This window comes from Tupaia chinensis, unplaced genomic scaffold (assembly GCF_000334495.1).
Source record: "Tupaia chinensis unplaced genomic scaffold, TupChi_1.0 Scaffold000362_1, whole genome shotgun sequence".
NCBI lineage: Eukaryota > Metazoa > Chordata > Mammalia > Scandentia > Tupaiidae > Tupaia > Tupaia belangeri.
Window position 1 is genome coordinate 9,640,523 of NW_006159859.1, and position 22,203 is coordinate 9,662,725.

Here is a 22,203-nt window from a genome sequence, read left to right on the forward strand (position 1 = left end):
TCTTCGCTGCTCTCTTGGGCTGTCACTCGCCTTCCTCAGCTGTGACCCCCCCTGCTGCTGCCTGAGGAAGCGGATCATTTGTCTTCCCATCTGTGTGGGAGTCTTCCCTGGCTGTGGGTCAAAGTGAGGATGGACACAAGTTCCTTCTAAAGCGCTGAGATTCTGTGAGGTTGTAGAAACACCAAGAGAGCTCAGATCTGTAAGAAAATCCAGAATAATGCCTCAGAGCACTCTCAGCCTGTCGAGCACATTTTTTTTTAAAAGAGATTTTTGCTGTAGGGCACATGCACTCGCAAGAGACAGAAAGTGAGAAGTCCCCTCCTCTTAGGGGGGGATGACGTACTATAATTCCGTCTCCTCCATTCTCCTGGGGATTTTGGGCATGCACGCACACCGCCTGGCCTGAGCCTCGAGCCAGGGTCCAGGAACTGGACCTGGCCGCAGGTCAGGTGACTGCAGGAGACCACATGGAAGTCCAGCGCCTTAACCACTACGACACCTGCTGGCCCCAAGAGCACTTTTCTTTGGAGTGAGATCTGTGCCATTGGTGTAATTACCAGAGAGGGGGACAGTTGTGATTTGGTTTGTCAAACCTGTCATCTGAAGGGTTTCCTTACATCCCAAGCCTTTCCGCGACTAAAACTGTGCCAAACTGCGAGGGCCAGATTACGTGGAACTCATCTGTCTCAGCACATGTGTACAGCGTGCTGCTTCTGTGCATGCGGGTACAGGAGCGCTTCGGTCCCTGTCACTCCATAACGGTGTCTTGTCTTGTTCTCTGCATGTCCTTGCCAGTGCTCTGTGAAGAACTGCCGCACAGCCTTCCACGTGACCTGTGCTTTTGACCGGGGCCTGGAGATGAAGACCATCTTGGCAGAGAACGACGAGGTCAAGTTCAAGTCCTACTGCCCGAAGCACAGCTCACACCGCAAGCCCGAGGAGAACCTGGGTGAGGGCCCCACGCAGGAGAACGGGGCCCCCGAGTGCTCCCCCAGGGAACCGCTGGAGCCCTTTGCCAGCCTCGAGCAGAACCGGGAGGACGCGCACCGGGTGAGTGTCCGCAAGCAGAAGCTGCAGCAGCTGGAGGACGAGTTCTACACCTTCGTCAACCTGCTGGATGTCGCCAGGGCCCTGCGGCTGCCCGAGGAAGTGGTGGATTTCCTGTACCAGTACTGGAAGTTGAAGAGGAAGGTCAACTTCAACAAGCCTCTGATCACCCCAAAGAAAGACGAAGAGGACAATCTAGCCAAGCGGGAGCAGGATGTCTTGTTTAGGAGGCTGCAGCTGTTCACGCACCTGCGGCAGGACCTGGAGAGGGTAATGATCGACACTGACACCTTATAGTGACTTAGAGAAGAAGACGCACAGAGGCGCACGCTCGCCAGAGCAAGAAGTGATAGCCAGTCCTTTATCTCAGACCCTGTACACACCGCAGCATGAGGTCGTGTTGGTTACATATACCCGTGGGTCGGTAACTCATCGTACATACGTGCAAGACTGCCTCAGAGTGGGGAGCTGCTTTGTGATTTTTTTTTTTAAACACTTTCCCATTACTGTTCTGCAAAATTACATGGGGTGTGTCTTTTCCCCCCTTCGTTCTAGAGCTAGAGGGAACAGAGCCCTGGGAGACCGACTGAAGGGTTAACTCAGAATTATTTACAGACGGACTTAGAAACCCAGAATGAGTTTAAATAATGGAGCAGAGGCAGAAGCTGGGAAACTCACTAGGTGCTGGGGATGGGCCGAGAAGAGCTGAGCACGGCCTCCCACTGGCACCCCTCGGGTTCTGGCTGCTTGCGGGAGCCTCCCCAGTACTGCCATGAGTGGGCCGCAGGGGTGCGTCTGCGCTGACGTCCACATGCACTGCTGCTCCGGGAGGTGCTAAGTCGTCACTGCGGCTGTGTGTGTGTGCGCGTGTGCATGTGTGCTGTGCGTATGTGCACGTATGCACGCACGTGTCTGTTCATGTGCCTGGCGTATCTGTGTGGGTGTGGGGGAATTCCTGTGCACAGGGACCTCAGATCATCTGAGGAGCCTGCCCCTGCTGACACAGCACAATGCGATGTGGAGTGCACTCCTGGGGGCAGGATGCGGTGCTGCCCCTGTCAGGTCCCACAGTCTAGACCTCCCACCTGCCCAGGAACCATTTGGAGGGGGCTGTCTCCCCCCAGGGCCTTCTGCTCCCTGCAGGTGGTTTCTCACTGTGGCTTGCTAATTGGGGAGGCCTCTTGTCTTGAGCACCTCCTGCTACACAAGTCCCCTGGCTGCTGGCTACCGATTAAATTCATTTGTGCGGGAGGGCTATCTTGAGCACCTCCTGCGACAAGTCCCCTGGCTGCTGGCTACCGATTAAATTCATTAGTGTGGGAGAGATGGGACCGAGGTTTTCTAGCCTGAAGCAGCCTGCACTGAAAGACACCCAAGTGGCCTGAACAGTTAACGCATCTCCCCAAACACCTCTCTTTATTAGTGGGGAGTGAGTCACCTGCCCGGGAGAGCATATGACTCGGGATGCTTTGAAACGATAGCACAGGCAAAGAGCAAGCATAGAGACGGGAAGCACGAACCAGCAGATGGAGCCTGCACGGAATGGCCCTCTCAGAGGTGGCACAGAAGTACAGGATCTTTAAGTGCTCTTTAGGGACCCTTTTTAGGACATCTCGGAGTGCTGGCTTACTGGGATATCCCTTCCTTTCCAGGCGGCAGGCTCAGGCTGAGGGGGAGGCTGGAGGTTGGAGGCTTGAGCACAGTAGGTTTGGGAGGCTTTTCTCGTGCTCCCATGTGCCCCCTGGTGGTGAGTGTAAAGAAGACCTTGCCTCTCAGCCACAGGTACCTGGGTGTGTGTTAAGTGAGGAAAAAGGCATTTGGAAAGAGAAAGTGGGATCCGGAGTAGAAGCCACTGTCCAGCCTGACAACCGCTGTAACTGGGGTGCACGAGCCCTGGAGCCAGACAGTCCCGGGGAGGGGAGGATGAGAAGTCTGATGTTTGGACTGTGTTCATCTCACAATCACCACAAAATAAAAGTGTAGAAAATGCTGTGGTGTACTAACTCTTTTCTGTACTTAAGTTACTCAGATTAACACGCACTTCCGATTAAACGTGTTTCTGGAGTCGTCACTGTTGCCGTTTAAGTAGAACAATGCCAACGATGTACGAGAAACAGGGAATAAATCAGGAATTGTGTGTGTGTGTGTGGCATTACTTACATTTGCTTCATTAATAGCCTGAGTTAGGGAACTTAGTGTCAGTTTAAAATGGGCTTCTTGTAACCAGAGTTGCCCGTGAAGGTCTGTGGTGGTTGGTGGCTTTTAAAAAAAATTGCCGTTTTTGCCGTGCCCCAGCAATCACACAGTTCTCTGTGATCATCAACAGTAATTGGGGCAGGCCAAGGGCTTTTTAGGGTAGGGGTGGTGATAAGAACAAAGCAAAAATGACCATGAACGTGTCTTCTCAAGGAAGCGAGGGCTTTGCCTGATTCGCACAGTATAGCAGATAGTCCAGTCATCGGGTACACGTGGCTGTTTGCGGGCATGCGGCCATTCCTGAACTGACAAGGGAGAAATGCAGACAGCCAGGGGCCACGTGGGTACCTGCTCTTTCCTGTAAACACACACCTTGGGGCCTCGCTCACCTTGGCACTAGTTCTGGATCAAAAAGATGGCAGGGATGGGTTCTGGGCGGGTTCGGGAGCCTACCTCTTTTAAGAAGACATGGTTGCAGAAGTGGGGGTGGTACACGACGTCCCTAGGGCTGTCACTTCACTCTGGTGCGATTCCTTTCCCCTGAATAACCGTCTTTTAAAAAGATAAACATGAGTAATGCGAGTTCAGCAGATGAGTTCAGACTCAGACATGCCACCTCTGCAGTTTGGAAGGGGGCCAGGTCATGGGGGACAGGCCTACTCATCACTCAGTGGACTGGCCTCCTTTGAAGATCTGATAGAGGCTACAGTTGCCCCCTGAGCAGAAGGCATGGTACGCGTAGTCCTGCAAGCAGGGTTTAGGGAGTCAAGACAACCCATGAGACCTCGCTTGGGTTCTCCCGGCAGCTCAGCATGAGCTGGGGCCAGCATTCGGTTCTGGGGTCCCGTGAGGTGTTTCTGTTAGGAGGAAGCCGTTACTCTAGGCAGTAACCTGGCTGGAGAGTGCACTGCGAGTTGGCAGTTTGGGCACCTCCTTGGTGGCACTGGGAGGAAGTTCGGTTGAGCAGCGTGTAGGCAGCGGCAGCCAGCGTGTCCTGAGGATGCTCAGCTCTGTGACAGTGGTTGCTGTTATAGTTGGCCTGCGGGGACCACTCTGCAGAGGGAGGTCAGGGGCAGGGGTAAGGTGTGGCCAGCAGGACTGGTTAGCCAGAGGCTCAGTTATTTGTCCAAACAGGAATCATGGCCTCTGCTTTTTGGGCTATATTTAGATGTTTCTCATCAGAGGCCATGGAGAATAGAAGTGGGATTTTTCCACTTAGCAGCCATGGTAAAGCCTTTCCTGGGGGAAATGGTCGAAGCCACCGAAGTGAAATTTGAATAATATGGAAAGTCTAGGTTCCCTGCTTCCCTTTTTTCTGTTTTCATGGATAAAACGTCAAGGAAGGATGATCTCTGCTCTACCCCTGACTTGAAAACGAAAGCATCCTGTCCGTTCCTAGCACGCAGGAGAGTTTTGTTTCAGATCTCCAGAACTTGGATTCTTGTGTCTTTATGTAGAAACGGTCCTGTGTGTGTTTTCCCAGGGTATTACTTTTATGCATCTAGGCTGCCCCCGCCCCCAGGTAGTTTATTTCTGCCACATGTGAGAGCCAGCGAGCAGCAGTTCGCACCCAGCCTCTGGCCAGCTGCAGATCATGGGCAAGCGCTTGCTGGCAGCCTCGGGGAGGTCTCTTGGACTTGAATTGGAAACTTCCCTTGTGAGATTGCCACATACACCGTCACCGTCTACCACCCTTGCTCGCTTCATTTTGAGCTCCTATGTAGTTTTTAATTTTTAAAATTTTTTAGGTTTTTGCCATAGGATACATGCACTTGTTGGAGGGAGACAGAGAGAGTGAGAAATTGGCCCCTCCAGAAGGGACAACCACACCACAACCCCTTTTCTCCTCCCCTGGGATCTTGGGCATGCGCACACGTGTGCCCATCATGGTTTTCACAGTCCCACTCTTGAGGTTCCCTGGGTGAGGCTGTACTTAGTGAAGAGAGTGGTCCCAGCTGCCTCCACCCCACATGGTCAGATTTCTATAAAGGACCCCCTACCACCTGTTTTAGGGTGTATGGCTGTCAGACGGAATAACCCGACCAGGCTGAGTGATGCCAAGATAGTGTTTACTCAGGGGACAGTGATTTTCTCAATTCTTTAATTATAAAATAATTTCGTGTGTAATCAGAATTGTTAGAAGTACAAGAGGCTGGTGTGGAAAATAGGAAGATCCTTTAGAAGGTCACTGAATTGGTCAGGCTACGACGTAGACTACGGTGTGCAAAGAGTCAGCCAACCTGTTGGGCTTCTCATACTGTCTCATGTCCTCTTGCAAACGAGAGTGCCTTGAACGCGACTAGGATTCTGAGGATTCAGGAAGCATTGAAGGCCTTAGAGGGTGTTTGTACTTAGGCCAGAGTGCACGATTCCGTGTAGGGCTGGTCGCTGTCCTCACTGGCAAATGTGAAGGTGGGTGGTGGTCGACCTTTTGCCATTTAAAGTGAGGTGGCAGGGAAAAGGGTTATCCTGGGAAGATATGAGACAGGACGCATGCCCCTAGCGTTAGGAGCTGGTGGGGAGGCCGTGGTCACTCTTCACACCTGCCATGGAGGTACTGAGGTCTTGTTCACACCTTCTGGAGAAAGGTTCCATGTCTCTGTGGGCTGCATTTGACCTTCGTGTTGTCAGGCCCTGTAGTCTAGTCAGGTTTACCTACACGTTTTAGGACTGAAGGACTAAGGGGTGTGGTACTCGTGTCTGTACTGAGTGGCCATGACAGGCGACTTTAAGAGCGGGGAGTGAGTCTGAGTGGCGACTCTTGGTTCCCGAGCGCGTCTGTCTGAGTGGAGGCAGTTTCACGTCAGACACCATGTGGCTCTGAGCACTTGGAGCTTTTTAGCTGCCAGTGAGTCAGGAAGAGGGCGGTACCAGTTGTTTCAAGGGCTGAGGTGGAGAGCTGGACTGGAGATGGTCACCGGCAGTTCGTTGGCAAAGCCGGCAGTATGTCCCCCAGGCGCTCCGACACCTCGGAGGGACACGAGCTACCTGCTAGCTCCAGGCATTTCTGAGGTCAGCACCTAGTTGGCGAGTTTACTTGGTCTCTTGGTGGCCACTGGACCTTCTAGTGGACCTGGTGCAGGGCCCTGGTCCTGGGCTTACCTCTGTCAGCCGTCGGAAGGTGCTTGATAAAGGCAGCAGAGGTGGATTCTGCTCTAAAGCTGTTGACTGTAGAATTAATGGGAAGGAGACAATGACAGATACTAAGCCGAGTCTTCTGGCAAAGAGTATCGAGTCAGGGACACCCATGGCCGCCCCTGTGCTGGGCTGGGCGGCAGCAGGGCTTCCGTTCTGTAGGAGTCCTTTCCAGCCGTCGAAACTCTCCCGTGCTACCGCCGCCTACAGTGAGGGGTACACGCGGAGTCCTTCTTAGCTGCCCAAAAGGAGAATAGAGATCGTATAAAATGTTTAAAGTACATTTTTATTTCAATGGTCAAGGCCCAGTAGGAACTATTTTTCTCAAGTAAAAAAAAAAAGCACCAAAGTACTGTGATAATGTATTGCTTACTTAGAATCTTTATTCTCTACATTCTAGGTTCGGAACCTCACTTACATGGTGACCCGCAGGGAAAAGATTAAACGATCTGTGTGCAAAGTCCAGGAACAGATATTCAATCTTTACACTAAGCTCTTGGAGCAAGAAAGAGTTTCAGGTATGCATTAAGCCCTAGTAGGCCAAAATACAGGGCAGGGGTTTATAAATCTTAACACTGTTAAGGGAAAAAAAAAATCCTTTCTTTTGATTTTCTTCTATCTCTATGTAGAAGAACTTAAGAATCATAGACTTCCCTGTTAAAGATCCTCAAGCACTTGAGGCCTCATGATACAGGGGGAAAGAACCATGAGTGTGACCTGACACGCAGGTTGAATCCTATGTCCTCTGCTTACTGACCAAACACAGCCATTCCAGGCGGCCCCAATTTTCTTATAGAACGGGGGTATGTAAAGCTGCCTCTCGGAACTATTGTGTGGGACTCAAATGAAACGGCAATTTACATATTGCAAACCACTTGATAAGTGCCTCGGGGGATGCCTAAAACAAACTTACAGACCACCTAGCCTTTGGATCTGCTTGTCACACACGGTAAACGTATCTTAAGATTGCGTACATGAGACACAGTCCCTTTTAGATAATGTTCACAGTGGGCTTCGTGTCGATGGGATTTTGAGTACTTCTGAGATTAAGCACCACGGATGTATTTATTTTTGTGCCTTCTATTTTACATTGCTCAGGCAGAGGCAAGGAGGAAGAGGAAACTAGGATATGTACTTCCTCCACTCTGGACAGTTCTCCCGTTCTCTGGAGATGAGGTTGGGCCACGTGTTCACCCACTCTGGGGTTCCATCAATCTTAAAGGAGGCTTCATCTACCATCATGACCTCTGATGTGCCTTTCAGCACCAACAATCTGTCATAAGTCTCAGAGAGTAGGCAGTTCTCAGAGGGAGGGCAGATTTCAGAGTGGAAGATCTGTTATGTGTGGGTCAGGCAGGGTTGTGGGCCTGTGGAGCAGACAGGTCTTAGATTAAACCTGACTGGGAGACAGTGAGTGCCTCTCTCCAGCCTTGAGATGCCCTTTTTCGTTATAGCAGCGACTTTTTGGCACTTGGGTTGTAGAGAGTCTTCGTTCATTCCTTTATTTTTCTATGTTTGTAGCCTTTGGTCTCCTAGATTACGTTGACACAGAAACGACAGAGACGTTGCTATAACCTATCATGTTGACATCCAGATTCTGGTTCATCTGTAGCTAACTAGACGTACAGAGGTCTGCAAAAAGTTTGTGGGAAAATGAATAGGGAATGAATACGTAGTGTTTCTCACAGCGCACATTTTTCATTTTGTTTTTGTAGGCCCCTTGACGGTGACTTGTGGTAACTTGGTCAGCTGAACCAATAGAATAAGTCTTAAGAGTTTTTTTTATTTTAAGATTTACTTAATTTTCTTTATTAATTATTATCTTTTTAAATTTTGATCAGAGAGAGAAAATGAGAAAGCAATCCACCAGGTCTGGGACTTGAACTGTGTGTGGATGGCCATGTGGGAGTCTAGCACCTTAACCGTCATGCTACCTGCCAGCCCTGAGAGTTTGTTTTTAAATGTCAGAGAGCAAGAGTGTAGGAAGCATGCCTCATGGGGCATTTTCTTGTCTACAATCCTCTTTTTCTCTAATTTGTGATCTGATAGGGGCCTTTGTGAGCATCCTCAGTGTATTTTTCAACCCAAGGGGCCAGGACCTTAAACTCTGGTTGGCCCTATGGGCTTCTAGCTTCCTCCGCACAGCACCCAACTGCCACACTGCAGGGTGACCCCACCTAGGAAGTTTTAGTTATGCTCTCAACATTTTACATAGTTTTATTTGCATTAACTTGTAGACATTATGCTGGTCTGGGACTTGAACTGTGTGTGGATGGCCATGTGGGAGTCTAGCACCTTAACCGTCATGCTACCTGCCAGCCCTGAGAGTTTGTTTTTAAATGTCAGAGAGCAAGAGTGTAGGAAGCATGCCTCATGGGGCATTTTCTTGTCTACAATCCTCTTTTTCTCTAATTTGTGATCTGATAGGGGCCTTTGTGAGCATCCTCAGTGTATTTTTCAACCCAAGGGGCCAGGACCTTAAACTCTGGTTGGCCCTATGGGCTTCTAGCTTCCTCCGCACAGCACCCAACTGCCACACTGCAGGGTGACCCCACCTAGGAAGTTTTAGTTATGCTCTCAACATTTTACATAGTTTTATTTGCATTAACTTGTAGACATTATGCTGGATATTTTCTTCCCAAGAGTAAATATTTTCCAGATGTATCAAGTCTATATTATTAGCTGAGCTAAAGGAGTTTATAGTCACACAACTTTTAAAATAAATTTTGCCAAGTAGGGTGTCGTGCAAGAGGGGTTTGATTCAGATACTTAGCTTCACAGTGAACTTCCATATCTTCGTTATCCTTCCTTGAAGACAAATGGGATCTGTTTTATTCTGAGCCTTGTGGAACAGCCCCCACACACAGAAGGCTGCCTGGTGCAGGGTGCCCACCGCGGCCAGCAGACAGTGGGCCAGGATGGCCCAAGGTGGTCTGGGATCGTTGATACAAGTGGTGCCTGTGGAGTCACACCATTGGATGGAGGATTTCTGAACTCTTGCTCAGTCATCATGAAATGAGTGGTTACCTAAAAAAATACGCCATTCAGAGCATTTTCACCTGATTTCACTTTAGACATTTTTCATGGATTTCTCAGGCAGCTTTCTGCATTTTGTGGCTGAAGTTTTTCCTTGGTTGAGTGAATAAGTCTCTTAAAAGGTTAGGAAGCGTTTTGTCTTACAAAGTTGTAATCTAGTTCACCATTCAGAAGTTCTACTGGTGTTCTAGAAAAGGAAAACAAAACCTCCCTTCTTTCTTAGAGCCAAACAAGGTGTGATTAGTTGAAAGAGGCATCGATCTTCCTGTGGGATGCTACAGGGAATGCGACCCAAACCCTTTTTATATCTTTTCTTGTTCCATTTGAGACTGTGGGTTGTACGCCTAAAGTCGATTTGGTTCCAGTGGAAGCAGGGCGGATGGCCCAGACGGATACACGCCACTCAGGGCCCGTGGTTTCAGCTCCGTTAATGTGATTCTGGTTTGGGGTAGGGCCATTCTGTCGAGGGAAAGCATGCTCAGCACGGGTGGGTCTTGATTCGAGGCTCTTTGGATACCTGAGTTCTAAGTCAAGTAGATAAAATCAAGGCTCAGAGAAGGTTAGTCTCTCCTTTCTATTTTCTCATGGTAGGTGATTCATTAAATGTGATGTACAGATTGATTCTTTTTGTTTTTTCCTTTAAGTCCATTTATTTCTTCTCAGAGAAGGGTACCCCTAACAGGGTCTTAATGCCAATATCCACCCCAGTCTCATCCAGACTTGGCCTGTGGACATGTACACTGTGTGCTCAAGGAGGACTCAGGATGTGAACTCAGGACCCTCCCCATGCAGTCCAGCTCCACTAGCATCATATATACCACCTGCCCCCTAATGATTGGTTGTTGAAAAAGCAGGCACCTCCTCCGCAGCAGACTGTAGAGATCATCCCCTGTGGGCAGGGCAGCTAGCTGTGTTGTGTGTCTACAGTGGTCATGGTTGATGAGCCGGAAGTTCTTGTCTGCGCTCCTGTCTCTGGTGGTTCATACCAGAGACAGAAAACGTGAGCATGGCTCTTTGTAGATGTTTGAGGTTCTTATGGAAATAAGTCCTGATGAGTTCTAACGTGTTACAAATTCACCCAAATATTTTTCAATCTGGGGCTTATGGTTCATGAGTGGGTTGTGAGATGAAGTCGGTGGGTCACGACCAGCATTAAAAACAAGTGACATGGTATAGAAAATACCAGAGTGCCTATCACATAATGAGGGCTAATTTTACCTCATAAGTTGTGACCTTTTACTAGTTATTGCTGTGAAGTTTAGTTCTTACCATGACTTGCATCAAAACGGCTTGGAAAACACCTTTTTCACTTAAGCACAAGTTGTTAACAATTCAGTGAAATCTCACACGTGGACTTTGCATGTAGTCATTGAGCATTTTTGGAATACTTAACTGTATGTGAGCAGTTGCGTTAGACACTTAACCGTATTCATTTTACATGCTAAGATGCGTTTATCCTCCTAATAACCTTGTGAGAGCATAGACACTTTGGAGAAATTTGGAAACCCCAGGCCCTGCTGTTTTGGTGCTCCCAAGGTCGCCGGAGCGGATGCCTGTGTTGAGGGGTGCAGTTGCTGCTGTCTAACTGGGTGAGGGGAGAAGAGGTAGCCCCTGGACACCAGACTCTGTGTGAATTCATTCCTCTTTGAAAATAAGATGGGTTATTTAGTTTGAAGGAAACTGTGTGTTCCTTGAAAAGCTACTGTTTCATGAGAATTCTGTGAACTTCAGCTGTTCAAGAAACTGTAGCATATTGAGTATGCAGATTGAATGCAGATTTTCAAGGCAGGTCATATGTTTACTATGAAAACCAAACTTTTACAAATCAGGTGGCTGTGTGTTGTGCTGATGGGTGGTATATAAATTGGATCATCTTAAGGGGTTTAGAATTTTCCTCTGTTGGCTTTGCTGCTTCTGTAACTTGTGGTTTATGTTGTGTTCATAGGTGTGCCTTCTTCGTCCTGCTCCTCCTCCTCACTGGAAAACATGCTGTTGTTTAACAGTCCTTCTGTGGGCCCTGACGCTCCTAAGATCGAGGACTTGAAGTGGCATTCTGCGTTCTTCAGGAAACAAATGGGTACTTCCTTGGTTCATTCCCTGAAAAAGCCCCATAAGCGAGATCCATTGCAGAATAGCACTGGGGGTGAAGGCAAGACCTCGCTAAAGCAGCCAGACCCGTGTGGTCGAAGGGAGGGCCTGGTGGTCCCCGAGAGCTTTCTGAGTTTTGAAAAGACCTTTGCAGAAGCACGTCTCATATCATCAGCACAACAGAAAAACGGCGTGGTGACGCCAGACCACGGGAAAAGAAGAGACAATCGTTTTCATTGTGATCTCATTAAAGGAGACTTAAAGGACAAATCTTTTAAACAGAGTCACAAGCCTCTCAGGTCCACAGACGTGTCCCAGAGGCATCTGGACAACACAAGAGCTGCCACATCCCCTGGAGTGGGGCAGTCAGCACCTGGCACGAGGAAGGAGGTGGTGCCCAAGTGCAATGGCTCCCTAATCAAAGTAAACTATACCCAGACTGCAGTCAAAGTGCCTACAACACCTGCCAGCCCGGTGAAAAACTGGGGCGGATTCCGAATTCCAAAGAAGGGGGAGCGGCAGCAGCAGGGAGAGGCCCCCGAGGGGGCCTGCCACAACCACTCAGACTACCCATATTTGGGCTTAGGCCGAGCTCCAGCCAAGGAAAGGGCAAAAAGCAAATTAAAATCAGACAATGAGAATGACGGGTATGTCCCTGACGTAGAAATGAGTGACTCAGAGAGTGAGGCATCAGAAAAGAAATGTATGCACGCCAGCAACACTATCAGCAGGAGGACAGACATTATCCGGAGAAGCATCTTGGCCTCTTGATGACACAGCCCCCGTGGGAAGCACCGCAGGCTTGTCATTGCTTGTGCCCGAGGCCAGCTCTGATGTGGGGACGAGTGGGAACCCATTACTCCTGAGCTACACAAACACGTTCACTTCAATTCAGATAGTTCTTACCCCCCCTCCCCCCCAGTCATTTATAAACCATTGTGAGAGTTTGTGTTATTTCCAACTTATTGAGGAAACAGAAGAGTAGGCTGTAACCGTTGAGACACTGCTGAGATGAGAACCTGAACCAAACACTAAAATGAGAACAAATTAAATAAGTCTTAGAGGGCAAGGCTGAAATAAGCCTTAGGAATTGTATTGCCCTCTTCCTTCTTCCCGAAGCACAAACTCTTGGTTACCTGAATATATGGAATCAGATAGAGTTTTTGAGAAACCCTCATGTACTGTTTATAGCCCACAAAACTTATTTTCTAGGACTGGTAGATCTTGAAGTCATTTCTATTTTGGCCTACGAGGCTGTTTTGGTTGCATCCTAGTACACAGGCAGCAGCTCTCGGAAGCTTCAGTAACGCTAGGGAATTCACGTGGAAATGCAGTAGTCGGAGGGAGAGAGAATTTGAGGAAAAGGTCATGCTGGAAGAGTTGAAGGGACAGGGCTGAACTGCTGCAGTGCGGAGACTGGGAGTGAATGTGGCAGGGCCCTGCTGCCTGGAACCCACACTTAGTGTGGATTATAGGGCTGGTGGATTTTGAAGCTGTTAGGCAAATTCTCTGTACGAGAAAGGGCAGTCGAGGTCTAATTTTTACCAATCATCTTGGCCTTCCCCTTCCCTAACCACTGGCTCTTGGGCCAGTTTGGGATTTCCCCGGCCATTGCCAGTGCCTGGCCATCTGGCTTCCTTCCAACATTATAAAGGCTATTCAAGTTTAAGTGATGAACTTCCAGACTCTGGTGACTCAAACTTCCCAGAGCCAACCACTAATGGATATGTCGGGGAATCCGGGCTTCCAACATGAACGGATTCCTTAAGAAAAAAGAAGAAAAAAAGAAAAAAAAAAAAAAAGGAAAAAAAAAAGCAAAATAGGTTATATTTTAAAAAGAATAGAAAGGCAATAAGTTGCGATAAGCTCTTACCATTGACCAAGGTTATACAGGAAAGAGACTGAAGTGTACCCTCAAATAGGCTTTCTGGAGTCAGAGTTTTGTAACTCGTAATTCGTAACTTGGACTTTCTAATTGCAAATGGCAATAACTAGTAAGTTATCAGCAATAATAAATTTAGCATTAAATTTGAGTACAATGTTCTGTTTTCGCACTCTTTGTAGTGCCTATGTATTAAGACAGTGGATAGTGTTAAGGTCCTGTTCATTTTCTTTGGAATTCAATGTAGTTGTGACTCAAACTTGAGAAGGAAAGTTTAAAAATAGCAATGAGATTAAGAATTATGGGCATGTGGAACAAGCCCGACTTCCCCCAAATTACCCTTAGTTTGTAATATCAGTATTCAGATTCCCAATTCACTTATACATCAGTTTTCATGTGGCAGGGACATTCTGATAATTAATGAATGATGCTTTGAGTTCTGTAGTTAACTTTCAAGTCTTCCAGATGATTGTCAACAACAAAAAAGGCTTATTGAATTCCATCTTGCTATGCAAGTTTTATCAGATGATCAAATAGTAGATCTGATGCATCCCCATTGTATGTATGACATTTTCAAACCAAGTCTTAACTTTTCAAGTACATTTTAGTAGCTAATTCAGGGGAGGGGATAGAATGACCCAGGTTTTTAAGATTGACTATTTTTGAGCTATTGGGCTCATTTTTGAAAGACTGCTGTCCAGATGAGCTTGTTGCTACAGAGACTAGAAGGTTCGTGTGAATCCAAGTTGTATCTTCACTGGTAGCATAATTTAAAAGCTAAATTTTTGTTTGTTTGTTTGTTTTGGCAAATGAGCAAAAAACCTTTTGCTGGATTCAGGAGAAGGTTGGACTCTACAGTTATCTTTTGACTATAGCAACAGCTCTGGGTGAGAGTAGAATTTATAGAGGGATAATTTGTCAAGCCATAGAAAGAAAATCTAAATTAATCTAGTAAGTACATGACCTCTCACCATTTTAAGAGGTACCAGATTCATTTGCACTATTAGGAATGCTAGTTTTGTGCAAAATAATGCCTTACCTGTTTTTCCCCCACATTTAGGTTGAAAAGCTTTCGAACGTTCCAAGTTATGCTGAACCAAAAACCGAAACAAAACAAAACAAAATAAAAAATAATAAAAAAAACCCCTAACACAAAAACAAAACACACAAAAAAAAGAAGCCCACACTTTTTATTCCTGCTTCGAAATGCAAATGGTATAGAGCACGGTTTCTCTGACAGTGTAATGATAGCTTTGTAAGTTAGTTTCATGTCATGCTGGGAACTCTATGAGGTGGCCATAGCAGCAACCAGCCCGAACTACCCACTTGCATTCTATTAGTAAGGAACCTTTTTTTTTTTTCCTGTTTCCCCCCCATTTGTTTTTTTAAGCTTTATCTTTCCTTGTGCATCCTGACCAAGAAGTAACTTTATGATCAATGTATTATGTCAAAATGTAGGCTAGTTAAACTTTTGTAAAGTTGCCTGGAATGTCATTTGTTAGGTTATAAACACAAAATCTAAATGAAGGGTTTTATGTGTTGTGTACAAATCTTAATTATTTTGAAATGGACAAACTCGTCATTACATTTGTAACCTTGTACAGAGAATTTTTCACTATGTGCCTAGCTTGGTGTCCATTCAGCTAAAATTGAAAAAAAAAAAGGTGCATGAAGAGTTAAAAATCAGAAATTAAACAAAGTATATGTAGAGAGGACTATTTTATATTACATGGCCCGATCCTGTATTTATTTCTACCCCCCTTTTGGAAAGTATTTATAAAACTAGTTGAGGACAGCTGTATTTTTTTGTTGAACTATTTAGTAGAATTTGTGCCTTTTTGTCTGTATGTGAATAAATGCTGTACATTTTGCAATACATTTTAAAGCGTCTTTTGAAATCTGCTTTTGTTAAACATTTAAAGGTGTGAGTCAGGAGTCTTGAACTGGTGGTGGGTTACTACCTCTCAATTCAGATCGGATTGTGGATGAGCACGGATTTACTGAGCTGCTTTCTGGCTCTGATAGGAGACTGAAAAATGATTTGTGGCTTGATTTTAGTCTTCCCCACCAGAAATTCTTTCGAGAACATTGTGGAAGCAACATAGATTTTAAGGTCTGAGAAACCCGTGTTTCAAGGTTGAACAACAGTGACCTGGGCCCAAGTTAAGTCACTTAACCTTTACGAGCCTGTTTTCCCATCTGTAAACAGGGTAACATTGGAGCCGACAGGTGGCATGGAGGTTAAGGCAGCTGGGTCTCACATGGCTGACTCTGGTTCAGGTCCCAGACCCAGCAGCTTGAAAATCATGCCTGGCACAGGTGTGTGCATACCCAGAATCCTGAGAGAATGGAGAAAGCAGTGTGTTGCAATCCCCGCCACGGGGTGATTTCTCACTCACTCTCTGGTGAGTGCACATGCCCTATGGCAAAAATCTTTAAAAGAAAAGAGAAACATCTTTTTTATCTTTTTTTTAAAGAAGTATTTATTTATTTATTTATTTAAATTTGACCACAGAGTGACAGAGTGAGAGAGAAAGAGAGGGGTGGGGGGAGTGAGAAAGAAAGCTGCCAGGTCCGGGACTCAAACTGCAGTCAGCCAGGTGGGAGTCCAGTGCTCTTATCCACCACCCTACCTGCCGGCCCAAAACATCTTTTACCTTACTGGTGTTGCTATTTAAAGCAAGTTAAGAGCACATCTCTGTTACAAAAGCATGTAGTGGGCACTTAATAAGTGGTAGGTTACGATCTTTGTTATTATGAACAGGACACTCATTTTTTAAGGACTTTTAAAAAAATTTAACTTTATTTGTTTTAATTTGACCAGAGAGGGACAGTGTGTGGGGTGGGGGCAGAGGGGGGGAAGTGAGAAAACAAGCCACCATGTCCAGGACTTTAACCATAGTCGACCACGTGGGAGTCCAGAACGCTTACCCACGCCATCTGCCGGCCCCAACATTGACTTTTTAAAAAAAGAATTATTTTATTTAACTTTATTTTAATCTGACCAGGGAGAGACAGAGTGAGCAAGGAGAGAGACAGTGAGAGAACAAGCTGCCAGGTCCGGGACTCGAACCACAGTCAGTCGTCATGGGAGTCCAGCGTCCTTAACCACCACACCAACTGCCGGCCCACCAAAATTTGATTTTATAACATTTTAAATGATGAGTCTTAAGAGGCAAAAACTTTTTTTTTGCTGCCTGATGGGAAAATTGAATTTATATGGTGCTTTAAAAATAATAAAAGTGGTTTCATTTAACGTAGTGTTTTGGACACAGAAGTCTGGAACAGGAGAGGAACAGATCAAAGGAGAGATTGTTTTAACAGATCTGTTCTAGGCCGTAGCATCAGGCACTGGCAGAACTGGGCCTAAGCCCAGGTTGTCGATTCTAGTTTGGAGTTCTCCTTGTCTGAAAGGGTCTTTTTTTCTTTTTCTTGAGAAGTTTTTGCTATAGGGCACGTGCACTCGCCAGACAGGGACAGAGAGACAGAAAGCAAGAAATCACCCCCTAGGGGAGATGGCCACGCCGCAATCCCTTCTCTTCCATTCTCCTCTTGGGATCTTGGGCATGCACGCACACAGGCCTGGCGTGAATTTTAAGCCACCGGGTCCGGGATGCGAACTGCAGTCTACTACATGGGAGTGCAGTGACATAGCCACTACACCAACTGCTGGTCCCCTGAAAGGGTCTTTTTTTTTTTTTTTTCTTTTTTTTGGAGAGGGTTTTTCTTTAGGGCGTATGTGCTCACCAGAGACAGAGAGACAAAGTGAAAAATCACCCCCCTGGGGGGGGTTGGCCACACCGCAATCCCTTCTCCATTCTCTCGGGATATTGGGCACACATGCACATGCACCCTGTGTGAGTTTAAACCACCGGGTTCGGGACTCGAACCGCAGTCGACCACGTGGGAGTCCAGTGACATAGCCATTATACTAACTGCTGGTCCCACCTGGAAGGGTCTTTATACAACGCTACATACAGAAATTAACTGGCATACATTGACATACACCTTCCCCTTTCCGTTGGGATTAGCAAAACTGGTGTGGTTACACACTCCTGCAGATGAAGAGGATTAGGGGCTAGTTACTGTCCACATTTATCATTTTTGTGCAAGTTTGGAGTCTTTTTGAACATGCACTGTTCGTACAGTTTGCTAAAACTTGTTTCTGACTCCTTGTTTCTCCTTAGTGACTCTTTACTTCCTTGTTGCTTGTTCTAAGACCCCAGGGAGAAATAACTGTGATTCTTCTTACAAGGTCTTCAAGTCGAATAACCACAATAGTTCCCTAGGGAAATTAAGTCCCCAGGAGCCAAAGGAAGGGCCTATCCTTGGCTGTTCTGCAATCTGCAATGGGGAAATGTGGCACCAGGGACTCATGTTCATGTTTTCACCCAAATCACTTAGAAAATGCTTTCTACCTTTGAAACATTAGCCATCTGCAACAAATTTTGCAATGAACTTCAAGGTTGGAAATCTTTACTATGATTTCCCTTTAATGCTCAGGACTGCATTAGATGATGTGTTTAGTCTTAGGTAGGAGAGAAGAGCTTTGATTGCCTGGCCACTGCAAAAGGATGAAAGGAAATCTGTTGTCTCTGCTTCCTTGATTTTGCCTGTTCCCTGACTCTGAATTCCATCTCTGCAATCCAGCTTTTCCTGAGTTCTCATGGACTGTTTATTTTGTTGTACACGGGCACTCGAAACTGCGGGACTCATTCGTTTTCTATATCCTGTTTAGAGAATGTTATTAACAGTGTGCAACCTGGGAGTCCTTCGTGAATTGCTTCAGCTCTCACAGCCAAATGGTGATGAAGGTCTGTGTATTATACTCAGATCGCCTCTTAGTTTTCTTCTCCCTCTGATCCCACTATCACTTTCCATATATTCCAAGTCACTGCATTCTTGTCTGGATTACTGCAGCAGCCTGTTACCTGGCTTCCTTGACTCAAGTCTTGCTGAAATTAACCCCTCCTCTCAATCCGCGACCTTGCCAACACTTAATCTCCATAGTGATTATTTCGAAATGAAACCGATTTTTGTCATTCCACACGGCCTTCGGGGGAACATCCCAACTTCTGCAGATAATTAGAGTGGTAGGCACTGGTCAGTATGCTATGGAGGCTAGTTTGTTTAATCCTTATTACCTGTAAGGTAGGCACTATTATCTCTGATTTGCAGATGAGGAAACTGAGGCACAGGAAGTTAAGTCATTTGCTTAGGGTCAGTAGGTAGTAGAGTCAGAATGCAATCCTGGCCATTCTGGGACTGAGCCCTCTGTATTGCTACTCAGAATATACGAACAGTTCACAGAGTAGCTCACGTGGTTCTGCGTATACGGAAGGGTGATGCGAACTCTTAGTTCAATGAATTTCTATAAAGTTAATCTTGGGTTAAAACGCTGTTAATGTATTGACTAAAACCTAGAAGATAACAATTTGGTCTGCATTGTTCAGTCCCTGCCATATTCTAGGGGAGAAGTGGAATGAACTTAGTCAAATATATATTTTACGTCACACCTACATGCACAGATATAGGTAAAACGTATGTGTATATATGGTCAAAGAGAAAGCATGGCTATCCGGAACACTCTCACTAATGCTCTCTATAGACACCATTGTGCGGAGAGTTCACAGAATTTTTTAAAATCACAGTTTCTTGATCCTGGTAATGGAATATTCATCTTGATACTTTTTTTTTTTTTTTGAGAGGTTTTCGCTATAGAGTGCGTGCGCTCGTCAGACAGAGACAGAGAGACAGCGAGAAATCACCCCCCAGGGGGGATGGCCACGCCACAATCTCTTCTCCATTCTCCTCTTGGGATCTTGGGCACGCACGTACATGCGCCCGGCTTGAGTTTAAGCCACCAGGTCCGGGACTCGAACCGTGGTCGACTACGTGGGAGTCCAGTGCAATAGCCATTACACTAATTGCTGGTCCCTATACCGTTGTTTTTTTTTTTTTAAAGTTTTTTTTTGCCATAGGGCACATGCACTTGCTGGAGAGGAGAAAGAGACAGAGTAAGTGACAAATCACCCACCAGAAGGGACAGCCATGCTGTAGTCCCTGTCCATTTTCCTTCTGGGATTTTCGGCTCACACGTACATATGCCCAGCATGATTTTCAAACCTCCATGTCCAGAACTGTGACCATAGTAGGCCATGGAGGAGTCCAGTGCCTTGACCCCACATCTTGATACTTTAAATTGAAGCTATCTATCTTATCTGTGTAAAACCTCCAAGTAAGTTTTTGTGACATAAAATATAGTAAATCCAGCTATTTTTACAAATAAATATGCACTGCTAAAAGTAGCAAAGATAAAAGTACTGTCATCTTCAATGGATCACCGATGCGTCCAGATGTACTCCACACTCAGCTGCTGCATGACAGGTTTTTTTTTTTTTTAAGAATAAAAAAATTTTATTTATTTACTTATTTTGATGAGAGAGAGAGAGAGAAAGAGAGAGAGAGAGAAAGTGAGAAAGCAAGTCACCAGGTCTGGGACTCTAACCACAGAGGGCCATGTGGGAGTCCAGCGCCCTTAACCACCTGCCGGCACCATGACAGGTAATTTTTTAGTTGCTAGAGGGCACGTGTGCTTGCCAGAGAAGAGAAGGCACTCTCCAGGGAGGCATGGCCACACTGCAGTCTCTTCTATTTCTTTGTCCTGTTGGGATTTGGGGCACACATGCACCTGTGCCTGTTGTGATTTTCAAGCTGCCAGGACTGAGACCAGAACAGCAGTTGCCCATGTGGGATCTGGCTCCTTTTACCACTAGCTAGCCCTCTGACAAAAACAAACAAACAAAAACCCCAAACTCTGTATGTTTTTTTTTTTTTTAAAGAATTATTTGCTTAATTTTATTATTTTTATTTTAAAAATCTGATCAGAGAGAGAGAAAGTGAGAAAGCAAGCCATCAGGTCCAGGACTTGAACCTGGTCAGCCATGTGGGAATTCAGCATCTTAACCACCATGTTACCTGGCAGCCCCCAAACCCAGTATTCTTATAATTATGGGATACTGTGGCTGCTTTACCTACTATCTACCTGTTGGTTCTAGTTTTCAGCATTATTACCTGTGTAAAACGATTTCTTTATGAAGCAGATGTCTGGAGTTTTCCCTTTCCCCAGTGGCAGCTTCAAAGGGAGGTTTCCTCTTCTCACATACTGTGGCCCTGTTCTACCTTTACTGTTTGAATTGCGTGACCTCTTCTCTTTTCTTTTTTAAGAATTATTTAACTTTATTTATTATTATTATCATTATTATTTTTCAGTTTGATCAGAGAGAGACAGAGAGAGAGAGGGAGTGAGAAAGCAAGCCACCAGGTCTGAGACTTGAACCGTGGTTGGCCATGTGGGAGTCCAGCGCCCTTAACCACCATGCCACTTGCCGGCCCTGACCTCCTCTTTTTTCATATTAAATGCCTGTGATGGTATCTTTGCCTCAACTAGTCCCAAGTACTCTAAGTAAATACTCTCTGAATGTCATGATTTAAAATACCATACTTATTTGACAAAGGAAAATGTTATATCAACCACTTCACAGTTACTAAGCATAATTTAAAATATTCTTTGGGAGATTAAGACTGGGGAAATCTGGTAACCTTTCAAAGTGGCATTTTACTAATACTTTAACTTCCCTTGCTTAGATCTATAGTTCCACTAAGGCTACTACTTAACTTACAGTCCATTTCTTTTTTAGGTCTGGAAAAATGAGCAGAACAAAAAAAAAGATGCTTTAGATTACCCATCTTGTCACGTGCGAAGTTTGATCAGGTAGGAAGTGTCCTAGGTATACGTAAGACTAACCAAAAAGACTTTTGGATTAGGGCCAGAGTCAGAACAAAAACAAAGAGGTTTACAGCTCAGACTTATTACAAGGTCGATAAATGAAAAAGTGGGAGTAGAATCTTTCAAATCCTCTTTTTTCCACCAAGAACACTGATCCTTGAGCTGACAAAGACAGAATGGACACTGATAAAAGGCAGGACCTGAAGTCTAGGACATGTGAGGCACTTACAGGAGAGCGTCAAGCTGCGGACAGGGAGTTTACGCCTCCTGGTGTGGATGAACTACAGCTCAGGGCACTTGGAGAACCTACATGCGCTGTCGCTGGGGGCCGGTAGGTGGTGTGGTGATTGAGGCACTGGACTCCCACGTGGCTGAAAGCAGTGTGAGTCCTGCACCTGGAGACTTGCTTTCTCACTTTCTCTCTCTCTCCGGTAAGCACACGTACCCTATAGCACATTAAAATAATATAATAATAAACTAAAGCTACTGCTGAATTATTGTCAGCACGAGAGAGGTGTCAAAAGTATGGGTCCTGCAAACCGTTAAGATGCGGGGCTACCCAACAGAAGGGATGGAGCCACTGTACAGACTTGGGGTGAGACCCTGCTGTGCCTCTTGCCAGCTGTCACAGACCCAGGGGAAGACCCCACCCCCCATTGGATGCTTCTGTTTCATTTGTAGAAAGTTGATTACAACTTCTCTCATTCTCTTTTATCCCCTATAGCAGTTTATATGAAAGGAGATGCTAGTCTGGTATTTTTTTGTTTTTGTTTTTTTTTTTGGAGAGATTTTTGCCAATAGGACACGTGCGCTCGCCAGACAGAGAGAGACATAGAGACAGAAAGGAAGAAATCACCCCCCAGGGGGGATGGTCACACCGCAATCCCTTCTCCTCCATTCTCCTCTCGGGATCTTGGATACGCACGCACACGCGCCCGGTGTGAGTTTTAAGCCACCGGGTCCGGGACACGAACCGCGGTCGACTACGTGGGAGTCCAGTGACATAGCCATTACGCTAACTGCTGGTTCC

The 22,203-nt window shown here is 46.0% G+C and overlaps 1 protein-coding gene across 4 annotated transcripts in view; it reads left to right on the forward strand.

Annotated features, from left to right (window-relative positions):
- JADE1 (jade family PHD finger 1) overlaps positions 1–15,260 on the forward strand; it is an 81,022-nt gene extending 65,762 nt beyond the window's left edge. For all 4 annotated transcript variants that reach the window (XM_006153156.3, XM_006153155.3, XM_006153154.2 and 1 more), the window contains 3 exons: positions 796–1,317; positions 6,779–6,896; positions 11,360–15,260. In XM_006153156.3, coding sequence (XP_006153218.1) covers positions 796–1,317; positions 6,779–6,896; positions 11,360–12,273 — 1,554 coding nt within the window. In that variant the 3' untranslated portion in view covers positions 12,274–15,260. The remainder of the gene's footprint in view (positions 1–795; positions 1,318–6,778; positions 6,897–11,359) is intronic.
- The last annotated feature ends 6,943 nt before the right edge of the window (positions 15,261–22,203 follow it).